The 22,621-nt window shown below is 41.3% G+C and overlaps 1 protein-coding gene and 1 pseudogene across 1 annotated transcript in view; both read left to right on the forward strand.

Annotated features, from left to right (window-relative positions):
* The first annotated feature begins 4,750 nt into the window (after positions 1–4,750).
* Positions 4,751–18,914, forward strand: LOC132894898 (cyclin-dependent kinase 9-like; annotated as a pseudogene).
* A 2,870-nt stretch (positions 18,915–21,784) lies between these two features.
* The window catches only part of LOC132895315 (formin-binding protein 1), a 259,445-nt gene continuing 258,608 nt past the window's right edge, over positions 21,785–22,621 (forward strand). The window contains exon 1 of the mRNA XM_060935743.1: positions 21,785–21,922. Coding sequence (XP_060791726.1) covers positions 21,899–21,922 — 24 coding nt within the window. The 5' untranslated portion in view covers positions 21,785–21,898. The remainder of the gene's footprint in view (positions 21,923–22,621) is intronic.

The following is a 22,621-nucleotide window of genomic DNA, read 5'->3' on the forward strand; positions in this document are numbered from 1 at the left end:
ACCTCAGTTATGGTATTTCACGATACGGACCTCCCAGCTGGTAAATAATTTTTTTTTTTTTGAGGGGGCTTTTAAGTTTGAGGGTGCATTGTGTCAGTGCCAGTTTGAAACTAAGCTATGTTGGAGAAAGCTTTCTAAAAGTTACTGTATGTTCTTACTGTTTAAAATGGCATGGTCTGCCAGATGGCCAGATCATCTACAAGCTTGTTTTTTGGCTTCTTTTTGGTTTCTGGTTGCACTTTAACCCCAAAGGGGAAATTTAAGTGAAACCAAAATAAAGGTAAAACTTGTTTTGAACCATTTCTTTGTCATCTGTAGTTTGATTTTTAGTAGGGGGGGAATCGATGAAAATTGGATTTTTTGTGAAAAAATCAAAGATGTTTTTTTTTTAGGCCATATCGCCCAGCTTAGTGTTCGGATATTTATTCCGCCACACGTCAAGTAAATTAAATTTTTGCATAAACAGTTTAAAGTTTTCATTAACTGTGGTAGGATTATGTGGAGGCCAGCAGTCCAAATTGTGATTTAATATCATGTTGAAATCTTCCCCCATTACAATACCTGAGATTGGAAAGTTATTAAAGGTATTTTGGATATACTTATCGAATGTTTCAAGTAAGGCGGCACGGTGGTGTAGTGGTTAGCGCTGTTGCCTCACAGCAAGAAGGTCCGGGTTCGAGCCCCGTGGCCGGCAAGGGCCTTTCTGTGTGGAGTTTGCATGTTCTCCCCGTGTCCATGTGGGTTTCCTCCCCACAGTCCAAAGACATACAGGTTAGGTTAACTGGTGACTCTAAGTTGACCGTAGGTGTGAATGGTTGTCTGTGTGTCAGCCCTGTGATGACCTGGCGACTTGTCCAGGGTGTACCCCACCTTTCGCCCGTAGTCAGCTGGGATAGGCTCCATCTTGCCTGCGACCCTGTAGAACAGGATAAAGCGGCTAGAGATAATGAGATGAGATGTTTCAAGTAGTATATCATTCTCTTTGTGCGAATTATAGCCATATATATATTAATAATTGCCAGTGTGAAGTTTTCAGTGGGTAACACTTGGAGAATAAAATGACCTGAAGCATCACAGATAGTAGATAACACAGTCCCTGAAAAGTTGTACTTTAAAGTAGTAACACCAGCAGAATGTTCAGACTCATGAGCCTGCCATAGATCATTACCCCACTGGGATCTCCAAAATCTTTCATCGTCAGGAATTGAATGTGACTCTTGAATAAAACAGAAATAATTTTTTTTGCTGCTTGGCAAACAAAAACAAAGCTTTGCGCTTTACACTATTTCTTAACCCCCTGGCACTGAGAGTAACGATAGATAATGATGTATTAACAACAATAAACAGGACAATATATGGTATGTGACAAAAATAAGTTGACCTTAGAAAGTATAGTCTCTTTATCAAGAGCTGAACCATCTTGAATTCTGTATAAAGTGTACAATGAAACATATTAAAGCTGTAAAACTGGGGAGGCACCTAGGTTCTCACTTGGCAACTTAAGCCTTCTCAGCCTTCAATCCTTATTATACACAAAGCGCAAGCCTCCAGGGGATTGTATATAAAGTGACTGGGTGTAGTCGAGAGTAACGAATAAATAAAAAAACAGGTAAAAAGATAAAGAATAAAAATAAATGAGTCCAAAAATAAACATAGATATTGTTGTTCCTCTTCTATAACAAAATATACCTAAGTGTTATTATCTGTGCTTATCATCCCCTCAGCATAACAAAATATAACTTAGAGTAGCTAAATGGAATAACAGTAAGACAGTGAGCAGCAAACTCCAAGTCTGTCTTGGTTAAAGGTGTATACTATATAGATACAGTAGGTGAAATGTTTATCACCTTCAGGTAGTTGGGAACAGTTCAGTCCCATTAGCAAAGGCTCTTCCTCCGATGAAATATGCCGTCTTTCCTTGTTCAAGTGCTTTGGCCACCAGGGGTCAAGCGGTGGGCAGAGCTGTCGACACTCAGACTGTGGCTATTCAGAACTTGAACCGCAACATGGATGACATCATGGAGAAGCTTTCGGCTTTGCAAAGGAAATGGATCAATTCGGAGACCAGAATGGACAGAGTGGTCGTGTAAAAGAATGCGTCTACTCGCCCCAAGACCAAACAATCCCAATCTTATCTGCTTTCGGTTCCCTCAGACAGCACTGGCCTCGGCCAAGGCCGTTGCTGGGACAACATCTCCCCCTGAAGGTCACTGCTGTGAGACGGTCTCGTATTCCCCCCACTTCCCGCGGTCGCCGCTTTTACCCCTAGTGTGACAAGCGGGTGCGTGACCAGCGCCATCATGGCTGCAGGAGCAGATGGCTGCTTGCTTGCGCTGGGTTACCTCTACCTCCTCTCCTCACCCTCCCCCCCTCAAGTCCCAAGTTTTCATGTTGTAAAGTGTACTTGTGTTATTTTGTGCTTATGTGCTGAGGTGTTTTTTTTAATGTTCCCACACTGTACTCCTCATAGGAGCATAGTGTGGGGGTTGCTTTTTTTCTTCTCCCCTCTCCATGTTACTCCTGTATTTTTTTTCTTTTCATCCCTGTCTTCCTGTCCTGTCTACTCCCCCTCTGTCAATTGTGTGTATGTAAGGACAGGTTGATGGTCAATTTCGCTGGTACTTGTGACTAGTGATAATAAAGGGTTCATTCATTCATCATTCATTATGTCAGGGAATTACGCTTTATACTTTGGCAGGATCGTCTGATAGATATGTATCACCTCTGTGCAGGCGTCTTGCTCCTTACACTCAGCCACTCCAAACAGACGCAGGTTCCAGTGTCACAAGTAGTTCTCCAGCTCTGTGACTCGTTGTTCCAGAAGAGTCACTTTTTTTCTCCATCTCGCAGGCTCGAGCATCAACTTGTGTCATCTTCCCCTTTACCTCTTGAATCTCAGCGCAAGTGAAATCAACAGTTTTCTTAAGCTCCTCTGTTTTCATTGTATTGTCAGATATCAGCTTCTCCATATTTTTTTTTCCAGACTATGAAGTCTGGTGTTTAAGACATCTGAAATTTTCTGCACTATGCCCCCACTATCCACATCCAGGGAGTGCTGCGATTTCAGCTTCTTTGCCACAGGGGGTTTGGATGGCGTTATGGCTGGTGTAATAGGAAGAGGAGGAAACTCTGAGTCCACAAGGGAAATCACAGGTGTATCTGCCATGCAGTAGTCATATAGGTTGTGCACAAGCAGATTCTCCTTCGCTATCGGTGCCTCCATGCTGCCGTTGTGACACACTAGCTTAGCAACGTAATTAGCTGAAACTTGTTTTCTCAACATGTGTCGTTATATGGCAACAGTTCTTCACGACATAGTCACTACCAAGTTAATGTGATGTGCTCACCACTGCTCTAGGGTACCTTGAGTAATCTGAAGTATAATAACTATGCTTCACTTAATTGTAAGTGTGATGGTGCTCAGCTCCCGAACAAACATGCATCTTGGCTCCGTCCCCCTGACACAGGCTGGTGATGGACACAGCCCCCAGCGGTACATGTCGTCATTGAACCGACGGATGGTTTGCACTTTAGCGGGCTCAATCCCACCATATTGTTTAGATTTACTGCGCATGCTCCGCCTTTCCGATGCAGGTTCATGACCGTTGCTATGCAAGTGTTTAGAAATCCGCCAAGTTGATCTTCACTTTCACTGTACTTTAAGCCTCGGTCACAACCGGCCGTACGTGCTCCTACGGCCGGTCTACGTGCAAGAAACACACGGAGGGCGCGCGTGTGACGTGCTGATTTTCGAGCCATAGACTGGCCGCAGACCGGCCGCAGAGGTTCTTTGTCATGTCAAACAAACTCTAGCCTAGGTCACAAACGGACGTACGATTTTTTTGGCCGTGCGATTTTTGGCATTTCCCAAATCGCTGCGGTTTTTTTGTTCGTGGAGAAAGACGCACGTTGGCTGTAAGTTTGTCTTGCAACCTGAAAAAAACGTAAGCGCCCGTAGAGTTTGTTTGACATGACAAAGAACCTCTGTGGCCAGTCTGCGGCCAGTCTACGGCTCGAAAATCAGCATGTCACATGCGCGCCCTCCGTGCGTTTCACGCGCGCCTTCCGTGTGTTTCACGCGCGCCCTCCGTGCGTTTCTTGCATTTTTTTGCACGTAGACCGGCCGTAGGAGCACGTACGGCTGGTTGTGACTGAGGCTTCTACAGGCGCTTACGTTTTTTTCAGGTTGCAAGACAAACTTACGGCCAACGTGCATCTTTCTCCACGAACAAAAAAAAAAAACGCAGCGATTTGGGAAACCCCAAAAATCGCACGGCCAAAAAATCGTACGTCTGGTTGTGACCTAGGCTTTACCGAGCCTAGCGGCATTTGAGCGAATTTAAGCGGGGTTTCGAGGGTGGCAGCCCCCGTATTATCAGTAATAAATAAAGAAAGGCTTACCTTGTTCTATTATATGTCAAAGTCATCAAAACTGGTTTGTCTGTGCTTTGGGATTGGTTGTTTGAGCCTGAAGAATCTTTCTGGTTTTTACTGGGTAGATATGCTTGATTAGCTCCAAAAAGCTCAGAAATTTGTTACTGGGGCCATCCTTAAAAAAAAAAATCCGTTTCCTGTCCACCGGGTGAGCAAAAAATTTTTCAGTAGGGAGGGAGAGATTTTATTTATATATATATATATATATATATATATATATATATATATATATATATATATATATATATATATATATATATGGATAAGAAATCGCAATGCTGTTCCGTTCTCATTTTGAATAGATCTATTAGGTTCTCCTACAGATCTGTCAGGGTCATTAACAAAGCAGGTAATGAATTTCACATAACAAAACTCAAAAGCTGTTTGTAACATCTCGGATGGATTAAGATCAAACGAATTTTCCAGTAACGGTTTGTGATGGTCCGACACACGGACTTTTTGTAGTTCTAAATCGACCGTTAGGCCTAGTTCGGATGAAATTACACTATTAAAATGATCACTGAATGATTTGTTTTTCTGAATCTTTACTATTTTGTTGTTCGCTAGAATACCATTTTGCGATTTCACACTTAAGCAAATGTTTGAAAACTCCGGATCTCCTTCCTTCATGGTGGCTGCCATTTTTTTGTGCCGCACGGCGCATGCGCAGAGCTGATTCGATTCTATATTCTGCGCGGAATGCGTAAATGTCAAGTTCGATTTTAGATTTACGAACCCGAAAAAAATGTCGAAAAACCGGCGTTTAAAAAAAAAATTTCAACTGCACAAACGGCACTCACCCGGCCGGTGGACCGGAAACAGAATATTTTTTTAATAATGGCCTGGAGTCTGTTAAATATTTCTTTCTAATACAGTACTCACATAAATGAGTCATAGAGAGCTTTTACAGTGCCACTCCTTGGTAGACTGTTCTTCACGGCGTGCCAGGAGATCTCTATGGTGTTAGTACATGCACCAGTGTCTTTGTTGACAAATTCTACGCTGTGATGGACATACCCTTCACTGCTTAAACTGGCATATGTCTTCCAACAGTCACTAATTATGGTTGTGCCCGGTAAGATGAACTCCCTTAATAATGGGGATCAACGTTTCTGAGGATCTGTCCTCAACTATCTTGAAGAAAGATTTCTTGCTGCCCCTCTCAATTCCCCCAAACACCTTCAATTCGTTTTCCCTTGTGATACTTCCTCTTTCCAAATTTTGATTCATCAATCTCAACAATCTTTCCTGGGGCACCTAGCTTTTCGTTGTCTTTCTCCAAAATTTCTACACAAACTTCTCTGGCAAAGTTATACCAGTCAACTGTTGTGTGCTCACTTCCTAGGCACAGTTCATGCAAAACTAATTCTGCAGGATATTTATACACCCAATAGTAAGTTAGTTTCACAATTTGTGATAAAGAAAGATGGGATTTAGAAAACCAAGAATCTTGGCGAATTGAAAACTTCTTTCCACACTCATGATCTGAGCACCTCCAACATGGCCCATCTTTGCTGATTGATTTGTCTGTAAGTAGATAAATGCTACCTTTTCTGCACACCTGACAAACACCACCTAGATTTCCAAGAAATTCTTTCTCCTGCAACCACTCTCTTAACTGAATTTAATCCTTGCTTGTAAACATCATAACTCATTGTTTACATTGAACAGCTGATTTTACTATCATTTTACTATCAATCTTATTCTCCTTACCTGATAACCAATGAAAATGCCAGAAAAATCCTTTGACCAATAGAAATACGAGTAGCAAAACATCCATCGGCCCCTGCATAGTAATGTGACGACAATGGAATTTCATTCATTAAAATCATCAACAAAGGATTAATTTTCTTTTTTCTGATGGATTTAATTAACACCTTTGGTAATGTGCTCTATCCAAATTTGGCATTATTTTTTCATTTTGACCTCATTTTCACCATTTTTTGCCCACTCGCGCATGCTCTTTATATACAGTAATGCACAGATTACCCGTGACTTTTCGCATATTTTAGCACCTGCTAAAGTGCAGTAGTCCCGAACCGACTGACTCCGGTTCATAGGCGGTTCAGGGTGACCCATGATGACATGTTTCCTTACTAAAGTCTTCGTTATTAGTGTGACTCATCAGCTTGCCCTGTACTTTCGATTAAACTGTGGTGGGTTTCCCAAAAGCCTCTTAACGCTAAGAGCAGCTTAACTAAGAGAGAAAGTGTTCATTGTGCTGCTCGCTCTACCATTTAACGATGATCTTTGTGTTACGATGCTTTTGGGAAACTCTGCACCGGGTGGTAACTATATATTTCCCTTATTTTTTGTGTGTGTTGTTCCAGGCTGGACCGGAAGACTGCCATCATGTCCAAATATTATGATGACGTCGAGGTTCCAAAGTATGAGAAGCTTGCCAAGATCGGCCAAGGCACCTTCGGGTAAAATACCTACTTTTTTTTTTTAACATTAGAGATTAATTGTATGCATTTCGATGAACTGGGGAAGCCATGGCCTAAATGTTAGAGAAGCAGCTTTGGGACCAGCAGGAATGGCTGAAGTGCCCTTGAGCAAAGCATTTAACCCCCAATTGCTCCCCAGGCTGCCCACTGCTGTAGTTATGTCAGGTATGTCTGCTGAATGCCTACATTACATTACATTTAATGTAATGTAACTGCTTTGATTATAGGCTGCTTGCTAGCACAGTGGGTTATGAAGTACTGCAGAGATCTTTCTTTATCTGTTCTTCACAACTGCTCCCTGGGAGCTGTTAGCATGGCTACCCACTGCTCTGGGTATGTGTGTGTGCTCATTGCTCACATGTGTGTGTGTGCATGTGTGTGTTCACTGCTTCATCTCATCTCATCTCATCTCATTATCTCTAGCCGCTTTATCCTTCTACAGGGTCGCAGGCAAGCTGGAGCCTATCCCAGCTGACTATGGGCGAAAGGCGGGGTACACCCTGGACAAGTCGCCAGGTCATCACAGGGCTGACACATAGACACAGACAACCATTCACACTCACATTCACACCTACGGTCAATGTAGAGTCACCAGTTAACCTGACCTGCATGTCTTTGGACTGTGGGGGAAACCGGAGCACCCGGAGGAAACCCACGTGGACACGGGGAGAACATGCAAACTCCGCACAGAAAGGCCCTCGCCGGCCACGGGGCTCGAACCCGGACCTTCTTGCTGTGAGGCGACAGCGCTAACCACTACACCACCGTGCCGCCAGATGGGTTAAATGCAGAGAGGAAATTTCACAAGTGTGTGATGAATAAAGTTGTGCTGTCTGTCTGTCTGTCTGTCTGTCTGTCTGTCACACTGGGTTTGGGTAGCATTCATTATTCCATTTGGAAATCCGTGAACAAGTATACAGTGTTATTTTTACATAATAAACTCATGAAGGCTCACTGAGCTTTAAAAATGCTAACATTATCAATCAAACCATTGCTGTTTGTCACTGAACAGCTCAATCAGTTCAGCCCATTATGGCGTTTGGGAATAAGAAGCTTGCACATAAACTTAAGAAAAACATTGTCTTTTTGATAAAGGAAACCTCCACACTGAGACACATTAAATAAGGTTGTATTGAAATGTTTGTGCTGTACTTTGTAATTCTGGTGTTAATTTCTTGGTTGGTGCTGTATTTTTGTTATTGCTGGGAAAAGTTAGCTGTTGGGTGCCATGCTAATGCCTTGTTAGCACTGGTACAAGCTTCCTAGGTGGGGGGGAGGAATCAAGATTTAAGCAATTTAACAGTCAGGATTTTCCTGTTCGCTCCTAAAAACTAAAGATTAACAGCTTCTTTTCTTACTTGATATTTTCTAGTGAGTGATGTTAATGAGAAATCCAACATAGAATTAGTGGAGACAGTAAATGTTGGACTCGGCTCAGCTAGTTAATGATCTGTTAGATGACAAACATGATGGTACTTATGGTGATATTACCCTGAAAGTCAAAGCTGATCTGTTTGAGCAGTGTGTCAAACCCTCTGGCACCACTATCAGCAATTAACTGAATTGTGTTGTGGGTAATATAGAAAATAGTTAACCAAATTAAAAACAAACCAAAATGTCCATGAAAGAAGTTTAAACTTAAAAAAAAAAGTCAATGCTGAATTTCATTATTAAATAAATTTTGGACATCATTGATGTTAATTATAAAGGTTAGGGGAAAGGAGGGCATTGGGCCCCATGACATTGAAAATACACGGGATTTATCACCAGCATGTCAGACATTACTGCAGATTACTCAGGAACCAATCGGAATGTGTGATGATAGAAACTGAAAGTTGGACGCTTCTGCTGGGGCTTTATTGTCACACACTTGTGGTGAAGAGGCTCTACTGTAAAAAAGTTGACTTGTTGGAAAACTGTTGCACTTTAATCAATTGGATTTGATGCCAGAGAGTTTGTAATTGTTTGTTCCATTACACTGTTAATAAAGTTACATTCTTTATATCATTTAAAAAAAAGTGTGGGGCCTAATGCCCCCCCTTTCCCATAATGTGGAAATCTTTCAGGGTGGAGTTTTTCTTTACACTCACAAAAGACTTCTCTGTCATAAGATATTTGTAATTGTTTCTCTCATTGTCTCTCTCCTTTCTATAGGGAGGTGTTTAAGGCCAAACATAGGCAGACTGGCAAGAGAGTAGTGCTGAAGAAATTGCTTATGGAGAATGAGAAAGAAGGGGTAAGTCTCAGAGGGAGAGCTTTGGCTTCATCCTGAATTGCTTGTTCTGTCAGATTTTCTCCCTGTCTTCCAATGCTGTCTTTAACACAGCCTTGTTGGTTTCCGTTCACAAGATGCATTACTTATCTGTATCTGTCTTATTTGTTTTTATTTTGGTGTGAAAAAGAAACCGCAGCAGACAGTGATGTCTTTTGAGTTCTGCTCTTGGCTGTTATATAGAGACTGCTTTATTATTCTTATTTGCCCCTGATTTTCTTGCAGATTTAGTTATGGCCATTTCCCATCCTTCATGCATCTCTCCCCTATCACACAACGCCTACCAGCCAGTGACGCATGAAGCCACCTGGTGACTTTTTGAACCATTGAACATGCAATGTCACAGGGTGGCATAATGTACTCATAAGATTGTGCTATTCACCCTCCACCCCCTCCCCGCACGCATGAGCTCACAGATGTCCATGATTGGATAGTGCACTGTTTCTCAACCACTGGGCCATGGCCCATTAGTGGGCTACAAATTTTTTTTTTTTTTTCAAGTTTGAAGCCAAATACTAAAGAGTTCAGGATGTCGTAGTGTCCCAAATCCGGTAGTTGGTTTGACGTGCACCTTTCAAGTGGATTAAATACATTTGTGGGTAAATTAAGAAGAACAGGTCTTTTATTATTGTCACGTTCCTCCTTTGCATTTAACACACACATAGAGAGCGTGCACGCGCAGTGGGCAGAATAAATAAATCCGTTTGTGGGTAAATTCTATGGATCTGTGATGCCTGCTGGAAGAGAAGAGCAGGGAGGATTGAGAATTGAGCGGCTGTGGTTTGTTTTACACCCAATACTAAAACGTCTAGCGTCCTAGCAACCATCGCAAAGATGCATACAAAGTCCAGAAATTCCTCCTTACCCAGGCAAAAATGATACATTTCTCTTGTGTTTTGATTCCCAGATTTGTAACCCAGCCACATATTAAAAAGTTGTACGCTTCCATGCTCTTCCAGGTTTTCATCTGTGTGTCCGTATAGAACGATGTCTGCAGCACCAGGTAGTTTGAGATGTTGGGGAAATCAACAGATGGATAATTTTCTAGCTTATAATGAATGAATTAATAACTTTATTTAAGTATGATAAGTTGATCAGCAAATATGGTGGGGTCGTGCATGTACAGATGCAAATGGTTACAAATACAAAAGACTAAAAATATACACAATCTTAAAAACCCTTAAAATCTGTTAATTATCTTCACATGAATTTAATTAATAGTATGCATGCCTGTTGTCTTTGTATTTAGTTCCAGCTACAATAGGGTCAAAATTTATTCTACTAATGTCAAATTTAGCTAGTAAAGTTTTCTTTCATAGGAAAAATCCTTCTTTGTTAATGTGTAAGGATTTATCCCACTGAGTGGCTTCTATATCCACTTCTTTTGAGTGTACTTCTTGATTTTAATAACTTGCTTGTTTCCTGTACACAAACATGGCAATAAGTTCTTGTATTAATCGACCAGACTCCACTTTTGGATCATTAATCCCTTTTAGCTGAGAATGTCCTGCATGCATGGTTTTATGTTGGCTTCTGGCACATCCATGCAGTTTTAAATACAATACCTACAATTAAAAACAGTTTTTATTAAAAAAAATTATTGTATTTATTTAATTCCTGGGCTCCATCAGTAACAGGGAGTGATGTTGCATCCCATTAATATACTTTACAATAGCTTATTAGATTCTAATATAATAGATAATCCAAAATAATTTATCTTTTTTAATGGGCCCCGACTTGTAACAAGTATGAATAGGTGGGCCTCAAAGCAGAAAAGGTTGAGAACCCCTGGGTTAGCATCTTTGTGGCACCCCATGCCCCCTCCGTCCCTGAGAGCATGACCAATTTTGCTCCCTTGGGCTCCTGGACATGGATGGCTGTGGCATCAAGATTTGACTCGTGATCTCCGGATGATGGGACGAATGCTTTTCTGTTGCATCCATATTCATGAAATATCTCCAGCTGAAACTATTTAAGCTCTCTGGATAGATGCAATAAAGAGAGTTTGAGAACATGGTCGTATTTGTCTGATCCATTTCTACCAGAGATGGGGGCAGGTCTACCAAAGCAGTGAGTTTGCCCCTTGAGGCATTACTGTGTAAACTCGAGATGGAGAAAGTTTTGACTGCACAGACTCTGGTTGCAAATTTGACAGCATGGTGCAGACATTTTAGCATCATTTCTATAGAATGGGAGTGAACAGGAGCACACTGTCTTGTGTATTTATTTACAAGATTCGACTCGTGATGATGGACTCTCACATCGAAATTGATGGATGAGGATCTGACAAGTTATTCACTTTTTGGATGTTTATGTCGGGTGTGATATTTTAGTCCCACCAAAGATTTGTAAACAAGTCCACAGATGGTGCAAGAGTGAGGATTCTGAGACAGTGTTGCTGGTACATTTGCAGATACTTTAGTTCTTTCTCTTCCTTATCGTAGTCAGTTAATCCAGATAGATTCAAAATTCTTAATCCCATTGTAGCATAATGATCTCCAATCTTTCCGTTCCAAGGCCACTTGCTCAAAGGTTCCATGATGTACGTTAATTGCTGCGAGATTACTCTTCAGCTTATCTTTGAACCTGAGCCATGGCCGGCCAATGTTCCTATGTCCACTATCAAGCTGGCTATATATGATATATAATATAAAAATGCAGTCGATGAGATGGACAATTGGATTGTAGCCTTCAGTGTCTGGGGTGAAGACTAGCTCCTGTATGAGATGGTGTTTTGTCTTTTTAAAAACATTTTAAATATTTTTTCTGGATGATGATCAACTTTTTTTTTATAATTGCTGCTGCATGTCGAATCACTATTTTTTCTTTTTTCCCCCAAATTATGCAATCTTGTTTATGAAGATGGTGAAAATAGCAATTAAGCAATAATGTAAATGTTTCCATGCAAAATTATTTACAAATATTTAGATTTTTGTGTTGTGCTCCATGATGTTCTGTGTAAAGATTGGTTGAATTTGTAAAGTGTTGAAATGTTTCTTTTTAGTTTCCCATCACAGCACTGAGGGAGATCAAGATCCTCCAGCTGCTGAAGCACGAGAATGTCGTAAATCTGATTGAGATCTGTCAAACAAAAGGTAAGGCTCTTCACTGGGTTTCTTTCATTACAGTGCATTAGGTGCTAAAAATCCTTTTAAAATACCTAAAAACAAAGGAAAGTTTATGTCTTGAAAATGAGGACTTTTTGTCAGAACCCTTGCATCTTTTTTGGAATGCTGATGAGCTGATGGTTTGTGTTACACTTTCACAAGTTTGAAGCAATGTCAAACTGTTTGTGGATTAAGCAGTGCAAATGAACATTTCAGAAAGATAGATAAGAAGTTGCATTGTGTGGATTCTGCATTTAGGCTAGAGTAATTCATACATTTTTCTTTTTTCTAAAGAGGATTGTGTGTTTGTGTGTGTTGTGCAGCCACCCGGTTTAACCATTACAAGGGCGGCATGTACCTGGTGTTTGATTTCTGCGAGCATGATCTGGCCAGCCTGCTAAGCAATGCCAATGTTAAGTTCATGCTGTCAGAGATAAAGAAGGTTATGCAAATGCTGCTGAACGGACTCTACTACATCCACAGAAACAAGGTTGGCATTTCCTATCATCCCTCTCTTCCTAAACACATCCCTGCTGTTGTAAGAGATATCATAGCATATACTACAAGAATATCAGATCAGAGTTTATTTTACTCACAAAAATGGCGAAGTCATAATGATGTCATTCATAAGGGATGAAATAAATTAGTTAGTTAGTATTTGGGTGAAGAATCCTATTTATGTTGAAGTGGGGTGACAGTCAGTGAACATCCTTAAACTGTGTTGAAGAATTGGGTTTTATAACTTTGTGCCTGACATCAGTAAACAGCTGTTGTCCCTGGTGGTAATACAGGTGCATTTTCGAGCAGAAACACTATGTTCAGGGCTAATTGTTCCTTTAGGAACACAGGGGTCACAGCCCTGTTGAGCACCTTAGGGAGATTTTGGAGCAACTTTTTAGATGGTGCTCTTTACCACTATCACCAAAACACCAACTGTAGGAATATGATGTGGAAGTCATTCCTACAAGACTGTTCCAGAGACTTGTACAACTTTGTCAACATGCATTGAAGCTGTTCTGGTGGTAATTTGTCACCCATATGTATGCTCCCCCCCCCCCTCCTGTTTTTAGATTTTGCACATCGACATGAAGGCAGCAAATGTGCTCATCACAAGGGATGGTGTGCTGAAACTTACTGATTTTGGCCTGGCAAGAGCTTTCAGTCTGGCAAAAAACAGCCAGGGCAATCACTACACCAACAGAGTAGTGACACTGTGGTACCAACCTCCAGAGCTCCTGCTGGGTGAGACTGAGAACAGCAAGTTAAATTGGAGCATGAGTGGAATCAATGGAATGTCTCTCAAAATGAATTAAATACAAGACTGCATATTTACTGTCATCATCAGGGCAGAGAATTGAGATATATTTTAGGATTCAGGCATGTTTGTGAATCCTAACCACAATTCACAAAAAGACAGAAAACACATTTGTTGTAATGTCTAGCTAGCTGGCAGGCAGACAGTTATTTCTACTACAGAAATATTAACATGAAAGTTACAAGAGAAGTATATATTATAAATCAGTAGGAAAATATGACTGCAGGCTTTTGCTTTATTTAAAAAAAAAATGATGCACAACAGCATCCCTGACCACAACGCTTGATGTATTAACTTTAACACTGGGAGAAGTTAACAGGTCAATTCTACAAAAATTCTTTTTTATTAACAGGGAATTTGGACCCATGATGTCAGGATGGCATGAAGACACCTTTTGAGTTCTATAGCAGTCCATTAGAGATGTCCACTCTGAATTAATTCCCCTCTGGCAACAAGATGGCTTGCAAGTGTCCAAATATTTTGGATAAATTTGAGCATCAAACTATTCAAATTTTACACTAAATTTCACCAACTGTCAGTTAAAAAAACAACAACTAGGGCTTGTTTTGCAAAATTGGGTTTTGCACATTTTGCAAGTGTGAACATTTTAAGAGCGCATGATTATTATTATTATTATTATTATTATTATTATTATTATTATTATTATTATTATTATAACCATGAACCAGGTTAGAGTTTTTCCTCAGGATTTATTTAATTTTGAACACAAGAATAGCGTCCCTAGTAGGACACTTCCTGTGAGGTTGCATGGCCTATGAGAGAATCTCTAAATGGACACACCAATCATTTTTTTGTTAACCTAATACAATGTCAAACAAGTGCTGCCAGACAAAACAAACCTCACCCGGTAGCACTTATGATGAATATAAAGGAAGATATCGCGAAAAAATTATTTTGATCTTTTTAGTGACCTTGATCTTGTGTGTGAACATATTTGGCCAGTAAACATGGTTCTACCGGCAAGTGGCCTAGTGGTTAGCATGTCCGCCTCTCGATCGGGAGATCACGAGTTCTACTCATGGTTGGGTCATACCAAAGACCATCATAAAAATGGTGCCTACTGCCATCTGGCAAGGCACGGTGCAATACAGATGCGAGTGGGGAGTCAAACTCTTGCAGTTACCAGAGGACTAGCCTCCTGCTGTAACCCTAGCTATGCAATATAAGCGAGAGGCCAAGGGCTACGAAATGGATATTGGCACCATGAATGGTGTGGGAAGGACTTGAAACATGGTTCTGATTCTCATTCACACACTGTACTGCTCTCAGCCAACCAGAACACACCATGTTGCTCTCAGCCAATCAGAACACATTTGAATGAATATGAAGGAAGATTTCATGAAAAAACGATTTTGACCTTTTTGGTGACCTTGACCGGATAACCCTCAAAATGTTGGAGGTTCTATTTGAGACCAATGCCCATCTATCTTGAAAGTTTCATGAAGATTGGTCCAGCCGTTTTCCCGTAAACCTTGACCTTGATTTTGACCTTGAGTGTGAAAATAACATGGTCAATAAACATGGTTCTGATTCTGTCCCCTGTGACAGCGTGTGTATGTCAGCCTCGGTTCGGAGGTTTCAGTTTCGAAAACTGTAGGAGATAAAGTAGGATAATATAAAGTACAGACCGTGGACACTCAGTGGAACGCACGTTCCCTCTGTAATGAGCATAAATATGTCTGAAAGTGATCTCTTTAGTCCATTTATTTATAATTTATATTTATAGTAATAAATCAGGGGCGGCATGGTGGTGTAGTGGTTAGCGCTGTCGCCTCACAGCAAGAAGGTCCAGGTTCGAGCCCCGTGGCCGGCGAGGGCCTTTCTGTGCGGAGTTTGCATGTTCTCCCCGTGTCCGCGTGGGTTTCCTCCGGGTGCTCCGGTTTCCCCCAAAAACATGCAGGTTAGGTTAACTGGTGACTCTGAATTGACTGTAGGTGTGAATGTGAATGGTTGTCTGTGTCTATGTGTCAGCCCTGTGATGACCTGGCGACTTGTCCAGGGTATACCCCGCCTTTCGCCCGTAGTCAGCTGGGATAGGCTCCAGCTTGCCTGTGACCCTGTAGAACAGGATAAAGCGGCTAGAGATAATGAGATGAGATGAGACTAGCCAATGACACCAGTGCATGCAAATGAGGAAGGTAGTGAGCCAATCATCGTGTTTGTGGGCGGAGTCTTTCCGAGGCAGCGCCCCTGCAGTCTAAGTTCAGAGCTTTTTACAAAAAAAAAAATAATAATAATTCTCCCTCTCCACCTTTTTGGCCACCATGACCTTGACTTTGGCCGGATGACCCCCAAAATTTTGGAAGTCTATTCGAGACCAATGCCCATCTATCCGGAAAGTTTCATGAAGATTGGTCCAGCTGTTTTCTCGTAACATCGTTTACAAAAAACAAAGAAACAAAGAAACCTGACCGAAAACAATACCTTGCCCCCGGTGGACTCCGTCCCGGGAGAGGTAAAATGCCTGCTCAAAACTGATTGGCTGATGGCAGTTATGTTTTCCAAACAATCAGGTTAACACTAGAAATCCTCATTACAGACTAACCTGTTGTATCTGGGCACATTTGTATGTTTTTGCTTATATCTTTTTGTTTGTGCGTGCCTGTTTAGGAGAGCGTGATTACGGGCCACCCATTGATCTGTGGGGTGCAGGGTGTATCATGGCTGAAATGTGGACCAGGAGCCCCATCATGCAGGGAAACACAGAACAGCACCAGCTCAGTCTGATCAGCCAGCTGTGTGGATCCATTACAGCTGAGGTGATGAAGCTATGCGTGTTTATTTTAAACTTGGTTATTTTTTGTTAGCTTGCTTTCCAACATTGACCAAAACACCAGCTTGTACAACCCCGATTCCAAAAAAGTTGGGACAGAGTACAAACTGTAAATAAAAATGGAATGCAATGATGTGGAAGTTTCAAAATTCCATATTTTATTCAGAATAGAACATAGATGACACATCAAATGTTTAAACTGAGAAAATGTATCATTTAAAGAGAAAAATTAGGTGATTTTTTAAATTTCATGACAACAACACATCTCAAAAAAGTTGGGACAAGGCCATGTTTACCACTGTGAGACATCCCCTTTTCTCTTTACAACAGTCTGCAAACGTCTGGGGACTGAGGAGACAAGTTGCTCAAGTTTAAGGATAGGAATGTTAACCCATTCTTGTCTAATGTAGGATTCTAGTTGCTCAACTGTCTTCGGTCTTTTTTGTCGTATCTTCCGTTTTATGATGCGCCAAATGTTTCCTATGGGTGAAAGATCTGGACTGCAGGCTGGCCAGTTCAGTACCCGGACCCTTCTTCTACGCAGCCATGATGCTGTAATTGATGCAGTATGTGGTTTGGCATTGTCATGTTGGAAAATGCAAGGTCTTCCCTGAAAGAGACGTCGTCTGGATGGGAGCATATGTTGCTCTAGAACCTGGATATACCTTTCAGCATTGATGGTTTCTTTCCAGATGTGTAAGCCGCCCATGCCACACGCACTAATGCAACCCCATACCATCAGAGATGCAGGCTTCTGAACTGAGCGCTGATAACAACTTGGGTCGTCCTTCTCCTCTTTAGTCCGAATGACATGGCGTCCCTGATTTCCATAAAGAACTTCAAATTTTGATTCGTCTGACCACACAACAGTTTTCCACTTTGCCACAGTCCATTTTAAATGAGCCTTGGCCCAGAGAAGACGTCTGCGCTTCTGGATCATGTTTAGATACGGCTTCTTCTTTGAACTATAGAGTTTTAGCTGGCAACGACAGATGGCACGGTGAATTGTGTTCACGGATAATGTTCTCTGGAAATATTCCTGAGCCCATTTTGTGATTTCCAATACAGAAGCATGCCTGTATGTAATGCAGTGCCGTCTAAGGGCCCAAAGATCACGGGCACCCAGTATGGTTTTCCGGCCTTGACCCTTACGCACAGAGATTCTTCCAGATTCTCTGAATCTTTTGATGATATTATGCACTGTAGATGATGATATGTTCAAACTCTTTGCAATTATACACTGTCTAACTCCTTTCTGATATTGCTCCACTATTTGTCGGCGCAGAATTGGGGGATTGGTAATCCTCTTCCCATCTTTACTTCTGAGAGCCGCTGCCACTCCAAAATGCTCTTTTTATACCCAGTCATGTTAATGACCTATTGCCAATTGACCTAATGAGTTGCAATTTGGTCCTCCAGCTGTTCCTTTTTTGTACCTTTAACTTTTCCAGCCTCTTATTGCCCCTGTCCCAACTTTTTTGAGATGTGTTGCTGTCATGAAATTTCAAATGAGCCAATATTTGGCATGAAATTTCAAAATGTCTCACTTTCGACATTTGATATGTTGTCTATGTTCTATTGTGAATACAATATCAGTTTTTGAGATTTGTAAATTATTGCATTCCGTTTTTATTTACAATTTGTACTTTGTCCCAACTTTTTTGGAATCGGGGTTGTAGTTAATTGTTGGTTCACTGTCTTTAAAGGTTGTGTACAGCAAACATTTTTTATTAAAGCTGTAATTTGTCAACAATGCACAGAAAAGGACTGATATAACTGATTTATTATCATATTATTTATGGAAAGGGCAAGAATCTTAGAATTTGTTTGCCACTTTTTTCATCTTTCTCAGGTGTGGCCTGGTGTGGATAAAAAATACGAGTTGTATCAGAAGATGGAGTTACCTAAAGGAAAGAGGCGAAAAGTAAAAGAGCATCTGAATTTGTATACTAGAGACCCATATGCTCTGGATCTGCTCGATAAGCTGCTGGTGCTGGATCCGGCGCAGCGTGTGGACAGTGACGATGCTCTCAACCACGACTTCTTCTGGTCTGACCCTTTGCCCTCTGACCTCAAACGTATGCTCTCCACACACAATACAACCATGTTCAAATATCTGGACCCCCCCACAGCGCCACAGTCACATGCCCCAACAGCCGGCCAATCAGAACCGCAATCCAGCTACAGCCAGCCGATCTGACTTTGACCGTGTTTTCTGATTTCTCTGATGTCAGACGTTTTATTTCTCAGTCATAATTTAAAAAGGGGAACAAGATTTATGACCCCAAACTGAAATGAGCAAAGTGAGCTTAATGAGACTATCAGATGTTAATTCATTTTGCAACATTTTGGACGACTGTGGTTTGAAACACAGCTCGGAGGTCCGGTTTGCTGTGTCTGTGTTACCTGAAATGGGACCAGCAGTTTGTTGGGAATGAGTTTCATATTGCATTAGAAAAGATGAAAAAGTTGTGATTATACAGTGTCTGTTTTTAAGATTGTATGTCTTGCACAATTTGTTAGTTTTCCTGCATTTTGAATAAAGCAAAACTTACTATGTATTATTTTATCCTAATATTTTGTTAATTTATACAGCTATCATATGGTTTGCACTTTCTGATATGTTCATGTTTAAACTTTTGTTTTACTTGCTTTTATAAAGATGTAATGTATTTGGGCTTTGATGTACTTGAAACATAAATAAACCTCCTGACCTTTTACTGCGTGTGTTGTGATATTCACTTGTAGCCGCTAAGTGGCGCAGTAACACATCTTTTGAATGCCAAATGAAAATAATATTTACTGCATTACAATTTTCTGAACTTTGGGATAAATGGTGTTAAAACATCTAAATATCTAACGAGCAATTATTTTCCAAGTAATGCATGGCTTCCTGATTTATATAAAGAAAATGGTAGCAGTTATTATGGACTGAAAAGAACCTTAATTTCTTAATTTCCCTGAGGGAACCCTCCCAAAGGGATCAATAAAGTTTTATCTAATCTAATCTAACCTGCATCATTTATTATCATCAGGACTCCAGAGTGTGAAATCACTATTTTTATGCACCACTGCTTGATGCTTTTCTCACCTGTGAGTCAAGCTTGTGTTACTAATTTTCTGCCTGTGTCCCAAACAGCTTTCAGTTCATCTATTCTACAGATTCACCATAGCGTTCTAACCAGCTGCATCTCTGTGTGGTGTGGAGGCTGCAGTGCCTCTGACTGGAAGACTGTGAGAAGAGTGGTGAGGACAGCGGAGAAAATCATTGGGACTTCTCTTCCCTCCATTCAGGACCTTGCACCAAGGCGCTGCATGTCTCGAGCCAGAAACATCAGTGACCCCTCACACCCTCACTATGGACTGTTCTCCCCTCTGGAAAGAGGTTCCGCAGCATTCGGTGCAGGACCACCAGGTTCTGTAACAGCTTTTTTTTCCCCAGGTCACCAGACTGCTGAACTCCAAATCCAAACTCTAAACTTCTATTTATAACTTGAACATTTCCTAATTCCACAGGTCACTTTATACTATTGCATGTTATAATATTTTTGCTGCTGCATACGTAATTTAGTACAATTCATATTTAATTCTGTGCTGAGCCAAATTGCAATGAAATTTCGCTGTATACACTTGTTGCATACTGAATGACAGTAAAGGTTGTCTATTGCATAGGCTGCATGTCCCATAAATCAGGAGGATGCCGTGTCCCCCCCCCCCCCCCCCCCCCACACACACACACAAAAACAACAACCAACAACTGATGAATTATAGTTTCCCCTAAAATGTGCAAAATAATATTCTGGCTCTATATTGGAGCATTATAACTTTTTATTCCTCAACTTTCCACATGCTTAAGTAATTTCTAGGCTGACATAAGGTTTGGATGAAGCCAATTCAATTCAACTGACCAATTAAACAGGTTAATAACTAGAATAATGAATAGGATATAATAGCTTCAATAATAGCTGGTCATGGTGGCACAGTGGTGGAGTGGTTAGCACTGTTGCTTTGCAGCAAGAAGGTTCTGGGTTTGAACCTCACAGCCAATGCGTGGTCCTGTGTGGAGTTTGCATGTTCTCGCCGTGTTTGCATGCTTCTCCTTTGGGTGCTCCAGTTTGCTCACACAGTTCAAAAGCATGCAGGTGAGGTAAAAAATACCCAGCCACTAGGGTTGCACAAGCCAGTGCATACTTAGCGCTGGCCCCAAGCCCGGATAAATCGGGGAGGGTTGCATCGTGAAGGGCATCTGGTGTAAAAACCTATGCTAAATCAAATACCGGTATGTGGATCAGGAGGCTCCGGTGTGGCGACCCATAATGGGATCATCTGAAAGAAGTAGTCAGTTATGATTTCCACCACTGTAAGAAAAAAGAAATTAGTCATCTGAGTTTGAGAGCCGTTACCATAGCCTGTATTTATACAATTAACATCACAAGTGACTCTTGGTTGGACATGCTGTTGTGTCCAAATGTATGCATACCATTAGGGTACTTTGAAATACTTAAGCTAACAAAACGTTTAAAAGTAGTTTTACAAATAGAGTAAAATTTGCCAAAAATTTGTGAACACCTGACCCTCAGACCCATATGTGCTTGTTGAATACTTCAATCCAGATTTAGTTCCCCCTTTGTTGTTATAATAATCTCCACTCTTCTGGGAAACCTTTCCACTAGATTTTGGAGTGCGGCTGTGGGGATTTACTCATTCAGGTACAAGAGCATTAGTGAGGTTGGGCACTGATGTTGGTATTCTGGTTCATCCCAATGATGTTGAAGTCAGGGTTCTGTGCAGGCCACTCAAGTTCTTCCACACCATCCTTGGCAAACTATGTTTTCATAGACTCCGAAATTGTCATGTTACAGTCTACAAAGACATCTGATTTTGTGGCAACAGTTTGGAAAAGGCTCACATATGTACTTTGAGCAATATAGTGTATATTATCAAAAAGCAATATTTGTTTACTGAGATATTTACAGCAAAACAAGTCATTTATACATGGTAGAAATGTGGATTATGATTCCACTTGTATTTATGCTTTCTGATTTAGATTTAGATGTGACTACAAATGTAAAGTTTATTGATGTAATATTCAGTCCATGTTGCTAGTTTTCTACAAGAACATGTTCATGTTTACAGAGAATCTTTTTTTGCAGGAAAAGAATGAAAATGAAAGCAAGGTAGATAAAAGGTAACCTTTGCTTCCTCCTGTATTGTACTACATAGCGTACTACCATGTTATTTTCTTTTATTAAGCAGTGCATGTATATAGAGAATAGGGGGTCCATTTGGGATTCAGCCTGTGCCTAGGGCCTTTCTGAGGTAAGAAGATGAAGTTAGTGCTTTTACACAGAGAGAGAGAGGCAGGCGGGGGGAGGGGGCACTGAAAGCCTGAGAGAGAGAGAGAGAGAGACAGAACGCACCCACCCACACAGTAGTGCACGCTCTAGAACATACACAGAACCCGTTCCCTTGCTCGCGTGCTCTGGAAGCTGAAAGCGCTTCGTGTCAGAACCCCGGATTACTGAAACCATGAGCTGGGGCACTGAATTATGGGTAAGTCGGTCTGTTTGTTTAAACATCGCATGACTGCTGGAAGGCGATAGTGGCTTCATGAGCATCGTTGCTCGCTCGCGCTGTTGCGGTGCTGCTGCCTGGGAGGATCTACGACACACGCGATTCCGTTCGATGTTTCTGGCTTGTTTGTGGTGTCTCGGTGAGCCTCTAAGTCGAACTGCTGTCGTCTGTTTTAGAAAGCGATCATTCGGGCTCGGCTTTGTGAAAGGCCTGATTTATGAAAGGCGCTGGCGCGTGATCTGGTACCGATTGCAGCCTTGCCGGAATTGGCAGATGATGAGGATGAGGATGATGATGATAAGGAGAAGGAGGAGGCTGTCCTCCGCTGGGGTACTGCAGTATCCCGCTCGTTCTCATTATCAACGTGATGATTATACATCATGTTGTTTGTGAGTGGTTATTAGATTATTAGCAGAGCAGCTGTAGTTCAGTAAACATGTGGGAAGCGAGCTGAGCAGATGGCAGTGCACATGCGTGTTAGTATCCTCATGACACACATTCAGCACAAGTCCGTTTTCAAAGGGTTGGTTATTCTGTCACTGATATTATGTCGCATGTCAGGATGCTATTTCTGTGAAATCCAGGCAAGCCTCAGAAGTAAAGCTCATACACTAGACCGCTAATTCTCTCTACACGTTTGAAATCATGAGCTACACAAGCGGTGGTTATATTTTATGG

Source organism: Neoarius graeffei, chromosome 12 (genome assembly GCF_027579695.1).
Source record: "Neoarius graeffei isolate fNeoGra1 chromosome 12, fNeoGra1.pri, whole genome shotgun sequence".
In the NCBI taxonomy this organism is placed as follows: Eukaryota; Metazoa; Chordata; class Actinopteri; order Siluriformes; family Ariidae; genus Neoarius; species Neoarius graeffei.